This window comes from Loxodonta africana, chromosome 13 (assembly GCF_030014295.1).
Source record: "Loxodonta africana isolate mLoxAfr1 chromosome 13, mLoxAfr1.hap2, whole genome shotgun sequence".
Classification (NCBI taxonomy): Eukaryota; Metazoa; Chordata; class Mammalia; order Proboscidea; family Elephantidae; genus Loxodonta; species Loxodonta africana.
The window spans coordinates 12,255,983-12,268,804 of NC_087354.1; the positions used below are offsets into that span (position 1 = coordinate 12,255,983).

The 12,822-nt window shown below is 40.8% G+C and overlaps 1 protein-coding gene across 2 annotated transcripts in view; it reads left to right on the top strand.

Moving 5' to 3' along the window:
- TARS3 (threonyl-tRNA synthetase 3) overlaps positions 1 to 12,822 on the top strand; it is a 97,920-nt gene that overhangs the window by 66,305 nt on the left and 18,793 nt on the right. For both annotated transcript variants that reach the window (XM_064296235.1, XM_064296236.1), the window contains 2 exons: positions 3,654 to 3,731; positions 5,146 to 5,246. In XM_064296235.1, coding sequence (XP_064152305.1) covers positions 3,654 to 3,731; positions 5,146 to 5,246 — 179 coding nt within the window. The remainder of the gene's footprint in view (positions 1 to 3,653; positions 3,732 to 5,145; positions 5,247 to 12,822) is intronic.

Genomic DNA, 12,822 nt, shown 5'->3' on the forward strand with positions numbered 1-12,822 from the left:
AACGGCCTGTAGTGCCTCCCTGTCTGTCGGAAGACTCCCAGAGACTCAGGGGTCATGTGTCAGCTTTGAAAATCCAAGATCGACGAGCTCATCATTTTTGATTCTCATTAAACATGAAAGGATATAGTGTGTCTCCTGTTGAGTGTTTATTAGAAATGAGGATGGTAGTATGGCCAGATACCCCACCACTGCCTGAGCCCTGCCCTGCCTGTCAGTCCTCCTCATGGGATACTCACGAAAGCTGTACATACAAATAGTAAAGAATAAGAGTCAGATAATACTTTATTAATAGCATAAGCATTTTTATGTTATTGGTAGGCACCTTAAGCTGCCCCCACCAAAAAAAACCGGTTGCCGTCAAGTCGATTCCGACTCATAGCAACCCTATGGACAGAGTAGAACTGCACCCCATGGGGTTTCCAAGGAGCACCCGGTGGATTTGAACTGCCAACCTTTTGGTTAGCAGCGGTAGCTCTTAACCACTATGCCACCAGGGTTTCCTTGGTAGGCACAGAGGTGTAAAAATGGGGTGGGGGCAGCATCTTGCCTCCTCTTACTTCACAAGGGAGGAGGAGGGTCAAGATGAACAGCCCCAGACTGATTCCTATAAGGTGGACATGCCTCCTCTCCCTGCCATCTTTACCAATTCTGACACCAACCATCCCTCCCACAGCACTCTACTTCTCTGCTTAGCTCGATAATTCATTGCAGTGGCCACACAGAATTCACAGACAGTACTCATGATTATGGGATTTATTAGGGAAGTAACAGGTTATAATTCAGATTTAGGAACACTCAGAATATAGTTCTAGGATCAGGACGGTCTCTTCTCAGCCATGCCTGCAGGCAGGTCTTTTCCTGGCCCTTGACCCCCGAATCTCTGCTGTGCTGAGACAAGTGTTACAAAGCTCTTTTAGCTCTGCTGATAAGTGCCCAGAGGCACCCCACTCCACCAGTAAGTCTTGGCCCAAAGGCACCAGCTCTAGCTACAAACGGAGCTGCACCAAGTGCCTGGAGATACCCTACTCCGCCAGCAAACCCCTGCTCAAAGGCACTCAGCTTTCTTGCTCTGCGGGCCAGGCCACCTCCTGCCCGTCTGCTGGCTCTGCTGCTGCCATTTCTCAGCCACTGTTTCTTGTTGTCTTTGGTGTTAGAGCTCTCTCTCTCGGTCCCCTGGTTCCAGGAGTTTCTCAGCTTAGGGATCCTGGGTCCAAAAGACACACTCCACCCCTGGCCCTTCTTCCTTGGTGGTGATGACATCCTCTCCTCCCGTCTCTGGCATGGCTTAGTTTAAGCCTAGTGAGGTGGCACAACAGACCAGCCCCCTTGGTGGGCCACAATTACTTTATTTGCACAGTCCCACCCGGTCACTTGAGTGGGAGTTATAAGACCGTCGCGAGAAAGGCCACACAAAATGGGTCCATCACACCACAAGAGGCCAGGCAGAGACTGCATAGGAGTAGTTTAGGCTTGAGGTTCCTACCCTACTACCCCATCCCGACCTAAATTCTCCTTCCTCCATATCCACTGCGTGGAGAAAGAAACTCGAGTAAGATAGGCTAACCCAGGAAGGATGCTGACTTACTTTACCTGCATAGCCACACGGGAGCAGGAAGAGGATGTGGGTTACGTAACCTCTGTGTGTCTCAGGACATGCGTCTGTGAAATATGGTGATGATAATGACGTGATGATGATGATGGTAGTAGGACCTACTTTGTAAGGTCATAGTGAGCTTAAATGAAATAATTTATGTGAGGTGTGTGGCAAAGTACTAGGTACATGTAAGTACTCAGTAAATGTTAGCTGTTGGTATTATTCTGGAAACCCTGGTGGCATAGTGGTTAAGTGCTATGGCTGCTAACCAAAAGGCCAGCAGTTCAAATCCACCAGGTACTCCTTGGAAACTCTATGGAGCCGTTCTACTTTGCCCTATAGGGTCTCTCTGAGTCAGAATCAAATCAACAGCATTACCATCATCGTAATCGTCATTACCCCATTCATTTGGGACAGCATGGGGTGTGGGGAGCTAACAAGGGGATGGGCCAGCTATAGGACTGGCATGTGGAGAGTGGGCTGAAAAGTTTTTTTTTTTTTTTTCTCTTTTGACTAATACGGCTAAATAATTTAAGAACCAAGCTCATGGTCACCCAGGGATGTTGCTCTTCCTTCAGGGGATGGGCCTGTTCCATCTTTCCGAGGTGTTGCTGCACTATTTACTCCTTGATCCAGGAATCAGTGAGATGAGCATTTCAGTTGTCTGAAATGGTTTTAAAAAGACATTAAGTGAATTCCAAAGCCATCCTGCTGGCTGGGCGTCAATTCACCATTACCTACTTCCCGTCTTAGATTATGTCCAGCTCTGGAGTGCAGCAGTGCTCACTAGAAAGAGATATGCAGTGAGCATCAGATGACAGCTTGTCCAAATTATCAGATCATCAAAACACCACCAGCAAAAAATACCCTAGACCTTCTATTAAGTTTCATGAGAAAATTTGTGTCCTAAAAGAAAATTCCCTTTTTGTGGAAATTAGAATCCCAAGAAATTAGAGTTTAAAATTTCTGCCTGTGCAATTTTTAGTCTATATAAGATTCCTCCTCAGATAAGCCTGGAGGGAACCTGGGTTCCTTCTTCAGCAGCTGTGGTCTGGACTCTACCACTGGAACCGATGTCAGTCCATCAGCTCCTTAAGGCTGCTTTACTCAAATGCCAGCCCCCCTCATGGGTACCAGTATGTTCGTGTGATGACAGGAGTTGTGGTGGTGTCTTGAGAGGACTCAGGGATGCCCAGGTGCCTCCCAAGGAAGCTGTGTTCTTGGGGAGTAACCAGAAAAGTCAACCTCTTTATTATTCCCAATATGTGCACACAATCCTCTTCAGTGCCGAGTGTCTTTACTATAGGCTAAGTTGAGCACATGTATGTGGCTGAAGACCAAAGGGCCCACCTGCTCCCACATCCCTATAAATCTTAAGGAACCCTTCCCCCAGCTATGTGTACAGAGGTGGAGGAAAAACAAAAGAGAGATGGCAAGGCCTGCCTCTTTGATCTTCTTACCCAGCTAAACAGAGTGGAGGAGGGAGCCAGATCAGGGCCTTCATGTCTTTTCATGTGTGGAGGTTCACCCTACAGTTGGGATATGCTGGGAGATGTGTAATATAGAGGGGCCTGCGCTGGAAGGAGGGAGGGAAGAAGCATGCCCACCTTAAACATTTACCTGGAATTCCTGGAACAATTTAGTAAGTGATATTTTTTCTCCTTAAAATGTGTATATTTCTTGAGGACAAGTACCACCTTAATTATCTCTATATAGTCCCTTCTCGATAAAGTATGTTGAATATAAAAGATGCTCAATAAGCATATTGAATTAAAATAAAATGCTATTAAGACCCTGAACAAGGTGGATTGACACAGTGACTGCAACAGTGAGCTCAAGCATAACAACGATTGTAAGGATGATGCAGGACCGGGCAGTGTTTCGTTCTGTCGTGCGTGTGGTCGCTATGAGTCGGAACCGAATCGACGGTACCTAACAACAGCAACATTAAGATTTATAATAACTTACTTTTGGATCCTATAGTCTATCACACAAAAAAAGTTAAAATGTACCATGAAACAGAAGTTCTCAATGTTCTCCTTTTTTTTTTTTTAAATAGCAACTGCAGAACAGTTTGATGGAATTTGGAGAACCGTGGAAGATGAATCCAGGAGATGGAGCATTTTATGGCCCTAAAGTAAGTAGACTATACGCTTCAGAGTGAAATTATTTTTTCTTTTTTTTTTTATTGTGCTTTAAGTGAAAGTTTACACCTCGAGTTAGTTTCTCATACGAAAGTTTATACATGCATTGCTGTGACCCTAGTTGCTCTCTCTGTAATGTGACAGCACGTTCCTGCTTTCCACCCAGGATTTCCCATGTCTGTTCAACCAGCTCTTGTCCCTCTGCCTTCTCATCTCGCTTCTGGACAGGAGATGCCCATTAGTCTCATGTATCCACTCAAACTAAGAAGGATACTCTTCACCAGTATCATTTTCTGTCTTATAGTCCAGTTTACTCTTTGTCTGAAGAGCTGGCTTCGGGAATGCTTTTAGTTCTGGGTTAACAGAGAGTCTGGGGGCCATGTCTTCCAAGGTTCCTCCAGTATCAGTCAGACCATGAAGTCTGGTCTTTCTACTAGAATTTGAGTTCTGTACTCTGTTTTTCTCCTGCTCTGTCAGGGACTCCCTGTCAGGGTAGTCATTGGTGGTAGCCAGGCATCATCTAGTTCTTCTGGTCTCAGACTGATGGAGTCTCTGGCTTATGTGGCCCTTTCTGTCTCTTGGGCTAATATTTTTCTTGTGCTTTGGTGTTCTTCATTCAATTGATGCATCTTAGATGGCCACTTGCTAGCTTTTAAGACCTCAGACGCCACTCACCAAAGTGAGATGCAGAACATTTTCTTAATAAGCTTTGTCATGCCAGTTGACCTAGATGTCCCCTGAAAACATGGTCCCTAGACCACCACCCCTGCTAGTCTGTCCCTCGAATTGTTTGGTTGTATTCAGGAAACTCCTTAGCTTTCGGTTTAGTCCAGTTGTGCTGACTTCCCCTGTAATTGTGTTGTCCTTCCCTTCACCTAAGATAATTCTTGTCTACTATCTGGTTAGTGAGTACCACTCTCACTCTCTCTCCACCCTTGTAACCATCAAAGAATGTTTTCTTCTGTGTTTAAACCTTTTCTTGAGTTCTTACAATAGTGGTCTCATACAATATTTGTCCTTTTGCGATTGACTTATTTCACTCAGCATAATGCCTTTCAGATCCATCCATGTTATGAGATGTTTTGCAGATTGTTGTTCTTTATCGCTGCATAGTATTCCGTTGTGTGAATATACCATAATTTGTTTATCCATTCATCTGTAGATGGGCACCCAGGTTGTTTCCATCTTTTTGCTATTGTGAACAATGCTGCAGTGAACATGGGTGTGCATGTATCTATTTGTGTGAGGGCTCTTATTTCTCTAGGATATATTCCAAGGAGTGGGATTGCTGGGTCGTATGGTACTTCTATTTCTAGCTTCTTAAGGAAGCACCAAACTGATTTCCACAGAGTGAAATTTTAAAGAAAAATAAAAACTGTCCCTAAGCAAACATTATTTAATTTACAGATTGATATAAACATCAAGGATGCCATTGGCAGATACCATCAATGTGCTACAATTCAGCTGGACTTCCAACTACCTATTAGATTTAATCTTACCTATGTTAGGTGAGTAATTTACTGTGACACATAATGTAGTAGCAATATCCTAATTATTTGTCATTTGAACATTAGCAGTACAGATAAACATTTGATGAACGTTTGTCATGTGATATATTGTTGTTGTTAACTGCCGTCAAATTGTGTCCCTCCTCATGGGGACCCCATGTGTTACGGAGTAAAATGGCTCCGTAGGCTTTTCTGGGATGTCATCATTATGGAAACTGCTCAAGAGACCTTTCTTCTGTGGAGCCACTGGGTGGGTTTGAACCACCAACCTTTCAATTAGCAGCTGATTGCAAACTGCTTGCACTACCCAGGCTTCTTGTGTGCTATTACTTGATGTACCTTGGTGAACCTGTTGTAACCTAGCGGGGGGTCAATTTGAATTTTCTGAGGCCATGGTCTAGTGGGGGGAGGAAGATCAGCAAGCATAAGAATCAAGATTGAACAAAGTACTGTGAGCAGTAATAAGCCAATCTGCTGACTCTCCCTGAGGCAGCGGGGAAGACTTCACAAAGCAGCTAACATTGTGTCTTGAGGATGAGGTATTTGCCAGGGGAAAAAAAGGCAATTTCATCATTGCAAGCAAACAACTTTTTTTTTTTTAATTTCTTAACATAAATTGTGAAATCGTGTGTGTGTTTGTGTGTATGTATGTATACAGTTCTGTGAGTTTTAACACAAGTATGAAGAGATATAACCACCACCTCAATTGTGATTCCATCATTACAAAAATCTTCCTTGTCTGGATGCTTCGTAGTTACTATACTCTCCTCCCACTCCTATCCCCTGGCAACCACTAATCTATTTTCCATCACTGTAGTTTTGCCTTTTCCAGAATGTCATATAGGTAGAACCATACAGTATGTAACCTTTTCAAACTGGATTCTTTTGCTCAGCATGATGCCTTGGAGATTCATCCATGTTTTTGTGTGTCATCAATAGTTTGTTCTTTTTTACTGCTGACTGCTGGGCCATTCTAGATGGAACCCTAGTGGCACAACAGTTAAAGCGCTTGGCTGCTAACTGATAGGTAGGCCCACCAGGCCCTCCACAGGAGAAAAGACCTGACGATCTGCTCGCATAAAGATTCCAAACCAAACTAAACCTGTTGCCGTTGAGTGGATTCCGACTGATAGCAAACTGATAGGATAGAGTAGAACTGCCCCGGGGGGTTTCTGAGAAGCAGCTGGTGGATTCGAACTGCTTACCTTTTGGTTAGCAGCCAAGCTCTTAACCACTGTGCCACCAGGGCTCCTTATAAAAATTATAGCCTAGGAAACCCTATGGGGCAGTTTTGCTCTGTTGGTAGTATTGCTATGAGTCAGAATCAACCCGATGACACACAACAACAACAACATGCTGTTGTATGGCTGTACCTCAATGTGCTTATCTAATCACTCATTTAAGGACATTTGGGTTGTTTCCAGTTTTTGGTGATCATTAATAGAGCTGCCGTAAACATTCATGTATAGGTTTTTGTGTGAATATGTTTTCATTTCTCTGGAGTAAATACCTAGGAGTGGTATTGTTGGGTCATATGCTAAGTGTGTGTTTAAATTTATAAGAAACTGCCAAAGTTTTCCAGTACGGCTGTACTATTTTGAATTCTCACCAGCAATGTATGAGTTTCAGGTATTCTACATCATTGTCAATACTTGCTATTTTCAGGTTTCATTTGTTTGTTTCTTTTTTCTTAAGCCATTCTAATAGGCGTGTGGTAGTATCACCTTGTTGTTTGATTTTGTATTTCCCTAGTGGCTAATGACGTTAACATCATGTGCTTATTTACCTTTCACATATCCTCTTCGGTTGAGTGTCTTCTCAAGTCCTTGCCCATTTTTTAATTGGGTTGTTTGTTCTCTTATTGTTGAGTTTTGACAATTATTTATGTATTCTAGATAAAAAATCTTTGATGGATATGTGATTTGCAAATATTTTCTCCGATCTATAGCTTCTTGTTTCATTTTTAACAGTGTTTTAACTTTCCCCTTCATCTTGAGTTTTTAATTTCAATTAAGTCTAACTAATATATATTTTTTTCTTTGTACGGACCATGCTTTTGGTGTCATGTCTATAAAATCTCTGCTAAATTCGGGTCATGAGGATTTTCATTTAGGTATTTCATGAGAAGTTTTCTATCTCAAAAGTTTAAGTTTTACATTTATATCTAAGATCCATTTTGAGTTGATTTTTGTGTAAGATGTGAATTTTAGGTCAGGGTTCATTTTTTGATCTAGATGTTCAGTTGTTTCAACATCGTTTGTTGAAAAGTCTGTCCTTTCTCCATTGACTTGTACCTTTGTAAAAAATCAATTGGACATATTTGCATGGGTCTATTTTTGGATTTTCAATTCTGTTCCATTGATCTATGTGTTTATCCCTTTGTCAATAGCATGCTGTCTTGATTACTGTAGCTTTATATTAAGTCTTAAAATTGGGCAGTGTGAATTCTCCAACTTTATTTTTTTCAAAATATTTTGGCTTTGAAAATGTTTGCCTTTGCTTTTAATATATGTGGAGAAATTCTTCTAGGATTTGTACTGAAATTGTATTAAATCTACAGATCGCTTTGGGTAGAATTGACATCCTAATTATATTGAGTCTTCCAATCCGTGAACAGGGCATGTCTCTCCATTCATTTAGACCTCCTTTGATTTCCTTCATCTGTTTCTGTAGTCTTCAGCATACAAGTCCTATACACATTTTGTTAGATTTACATTTAAGTATTTCATATTTTTGCAGTAATTGTAAATAGTATTGTCTTCTCCATTTTGGTATCCACATGTTCATTATTAGTATAAGGAAATACAACTGGTTTTTGTCTGTTGATCTTGTATCCTGAGACTTTGCTGAGCTCACTTATTAGTTCTAGGAGTTTTTTTTTTTAAGATATCTTAGAATTTTCTGTGCAGACAATCATGCCACCTCCATTAGGGACAGTTTAATCCTTCCTTTCTGATTTGTGTACCGTTTATCTTCTTCTTTTGCTTTATTGAACTGGCTAGAACTTCCAGTACGATGTTGAATAAGAGGAACGAGAACAGAAACATTTGCCTTGTTCCCAATCATAGGAGGAAAGCATTTAGTATTTGAGAAAGAGCCATTCCAAAACTAACTTTTTTTAACATGACAGGAATTTCTGGCTAAGGTCTAGGCCAAATCCCTCCTTGTCCTAAGAGACTCCATTTTAAATTTCTAAATAAAGCTGTCACAAAAAATTTTTTTTTTTGTAATGTAGTCTATCACTTCTTTTTTTTTTTTTTTAATTTCCCACTTTATCTCTGACCTAGATACAAGCAGTTTCTACAGAAAAATGTGGTTTTGCCCACCCTATTCTGCCTGTCTGAAAGTTCTAAGAAGATGAGCTTGTAGTTAGAAATGGCCAACACAAAGAGAAGATTATTGCGGGTGTTAAACATGTGACATTAGTAGTCAGCCAATTTTCAGAAAATGCCCCCTTAACTCCCTTTAAAAACATGTTTTTCTGAAGATGGCGGAGTAGTCAGACGTTTCCGGTGGCCCTCTTACAATAAAGACCTGAAAAAAACAAGTGAATTGATTATATATATGACAAGCTAGGAGTCCCAAAACAACAAAGGCAAAGTTAAGAAATTGAACTCAGCCGCAGCGGGAGGGAGAGATGGCTCAGAAGCAGCAAGGAGTTGCTGGATCTGACTCGGCAGGAGTTGGCGCCCCTCAGCCCTGATCCCCTGGCACAACCACGGAAGGGCTGGTGGTAATGTTCTGGAGGTGGTTTTCTCAGCAACAGAAAATGAGCAGCAGAGTCTACTCAAGCCTCCGGAATCAGCGAAGAACAGCACTCCCAACAAAAGTTAAGTGTTTGCATCTAATTTACCACACGGATCTAAAAGCACCACTTTCAAAAGAACTCTCTCCCATTTATCTGATCCCTCCCCCGCTCTGCCTCCAGGCCCCTAGCCAGCTTCAGTGCCAGTTGATTTCCCTGGGCCTGAGATAGGTTCTGCTGCTCATGCTGAGCCATTCTCCCAGCCTTGGAGAAGGAACAGATTAACAAATGGGGAAAAAATAATCCGCTGGCTCCCCTAAGCTGAGAACTCAGGGCACAAGCAGATCCTCTCCAGGCACAAGTAGTCCATGGACTTTGAATGCCTTTTACCCTTGCGTGGACCTGTGTGGACCCATTTCAGCAGCTAGTCCCTTGTAGGCATGGTACAGGGATATATGTGCCTGAGGACTGACTTTAACTGTCTCAGCTGTGTGATGGAATAGCGGGTTTTCGATATTTGACACCATTCTGCCTATTAAGCAGGGTCCTCACTTACCCACATCAGGGGCCTAAGGTCTGGGGCCCCGCCCACACCACCTAGCCGCCTACAACAGAAGTTCAAGGATAAGTGGTTTCTCCCAGTCCTTACAGCTAAAAGCATTGGGTGCCCACGGTCCAGATGCAGAGCCTACCCACCTGCGTGCTCTAGGGAACAGAGACAAGCCTTCCTCACACTCAGGAGATGGTTGTCAGCCCTCTGCCTCATTCAGAGCGTGACCCCCTGCTGTAACCAGATACATGTGCATACACCAATCACTACTGCTTCTCTAAGACCGTAGGTGAGTGCCTGTACCACACATTTGGCGACCGACTACCTAGACACCTGGACTGAAGCCATATAAGAAAAGTGAATGGACTCCTAAACTCATATACCTGATAACAGCTCTAACCATCTGGTGACAGGACTTTAGAGCTTCAAAGGTGCTAATAATCAAGCTAGCACACTCAAGCAGCCTTTTTGGGTATATCAAAACAAAACAAAGCAAGAAGCTAGGATACAGTAAGCAAACATAACATAAATTAATAGAATAACTTATAGATGGCTCAGACAACAGTCAATATCAAATCAAGTAAAGAAGCAGACCACAATCGCTTCAAAAAGCACCCAAAACAAAGAATCAAGGAATCTTCCTGACAAAGATATATTCCTGGAATTACCATAGGTAGAATACAAAAGATCAATATACAGAACTCTTCAAGAGATCAAGCAAAAATGCAGAACAAGCCAAGGAACATACAGGTAAAGCAGTCAAAGAAATTAAGAAGGCTATTCAAGAATGTAATGAAAAATTTAACAGGCTGCAAGAAATTCAGACGATTAACAATAAAATTTCAGAATTGGACAACTCAGTGGGAAGAGAAGCAGAATTGAGAAAATGGAAGTCAGAATCAAAGAGACTGAAGATAAAGCACTTGACACTGACTTATTTGAGGAAAAATCATATAAAAGAATTTAAAAAAATGAAGAAACCCTAAGAATCATGTGGGATGCTACCAAGAGAAATAACCTACGAGTGATTGGAGTCCCAGAACAGGGAGGGAAAACAGAAAATACATACAGAACTGTTGAAGATTTGTTGGCAGAAAACTTCCCTGATATCGTGAAAGATGAGAAGATATCTATCCAAGATGCTTATCGAGCCCCACACAAGGTAGATCCCAAAAGAAAGTCACCAAGACATATTAATAGTCAAACTTGCCAAAACCAAAGAGAGAATTTTAAGAGCAGCTAGGAATAAATGAAAAGTCACCTGCAAGGAGAGTCAATAAGAATAAGCTCGGACTACTTAGCAGAAACCATGCAGGCAAGAAGGCAATGGTATGACATATATAAAGCCTTGAAGGAAAAATATTGCCAGCCAAGAATCATATATCCAGCAAAACTGTCTCTTATATATGAAGGCAAAATTAGGACATTCCCAGATAAACAGAAGTTTAAGGAATTTGCAAAAACCAAACCAGAACTACAAGAAATACTAAAGGGAGTCCTCGGGTTAGAAAATCAATAACATCAGATAACATCCAAAGACTAGAACACAGGACAGAGCAACCAGATATCAACCCAGGTAGGGAAATCACAAAAATAAATCAGGATTAAACAGATGCCCCAAACAGGGAAACAGCGATATCATTATGTAAAAGAAGACAATATTAAGTCAATAAAGAGGGGCTAAAAAATGTAGTCATAGATCTTTCATATGGAGAGGAAGTCAAGGCAATATAAAGAGATAAAAGTTTGGTTTAAACTTAGAAAAATAGGGGCAAATGATAAGGTAACCACAAAGGAAACTAACAATTCCTACACATCAAAATAAAATACAAGAAAAAGACTCAGCAAAAACAATAGCAACAGCAATGAAACAGAGGAGAAGCAATATATAAAGAAAAACTACTCAGCACAAAAAATTGAGTGGAAAAAAGAAACCGCCAACAACACAAAAAAAAGACATCAAAATAACAGCCTTAAACTCATGCCTATGAATAATTACGCTGAATGTAAATGGACTAAATGTACAAATAGAGAGTGACAGAATGGATAAAAAGACATGATCTGTCTATATGCTGCCTACAAGAGACACACCTTAGACTTAAAGTAAAACTCAAAGGATGAGAAAGTATATATATCAAGCAAACAGCGATCAAAAAAGAGCAGGAGTGGCAATATTAATTTCTGACAAACTAGACTTGAAAGTGAAATCTGCCATAAAGGATAAGGAATGACACTATATAATGAGTAAAGGGACAATACACCAGGAGGATATAACCATATTAAATGTAGACACACCTAACAACAGGGCTTCAAGATACATAAAACAAACTCTAACAGCATTGAAAAACGAGATAGACAGCTTCACAATAATAGTAAAAAAAAATGTAGGAGACTTCAATTCACCATTTTTGGTGAAGGACAGAACATCCAGAAAGAAGCTCAACAAAGACATGGAAGAAGTAAATGCCACATACAACCAACTTGACCTATAGATATATACAGAACACTCCACCCAACAGCAGACAAGTGTACTTTCTTTTCCAACGCACGTGGAACATTCTCTAGAAGAGACCACATATTAGGTCATAAAGCAAGCCTTAACAGAACCCCAAACATTGAAATATTACAAAGCATTCTTCTCTAACCATAAAGCCATGAAAGTGAAAATCAATAACAAAAAAGAAGGGAAAAGAAATCAAACACGTGGAAACTGAAGAACACCTTGCTCAAAAATGACAGGGTTTTAGATGAAGTTAAGGACGCAATAAAGAAATTCATAGAATCCAATGAGAATGAAAACACTTCCTATCAGAACCTTTGGGACACAGCTAAAGCAATCCTCAGAGGTCAATTTATAGCAATAAATGCACACATCCAAAAAGAAGGGGCCAAAATCAAAGCATTATCTCTATAACTTGAATAAATAGAAAGAAAGCAACAAAAGAAACCCTCAGGCACCAGAAGAAAGCAAATAGTAAAAATTAGAGCAGAATTAAATGAAATAGAGAGCAGAAAGCAATTGAAAGAGTTAACAAGACCAAAAACTGGTTATTTGAAAAGATCAACAAAATCGATACCATTGGCCAGACTGACAAAAGAAAAACAGGAGACAAAGCAAATAACTCGAATAAGAAATAAGATAGGCAATATCACCACAAACCCAATTGAAATTAAAAGAATCATACCAGAGTACTTTGAAAAATTATACTCTAATAAATTTGAAAACCTCAAAGAAATGGACACATTTCTAGAAACACACTACCTACCTAAATTAACACAAA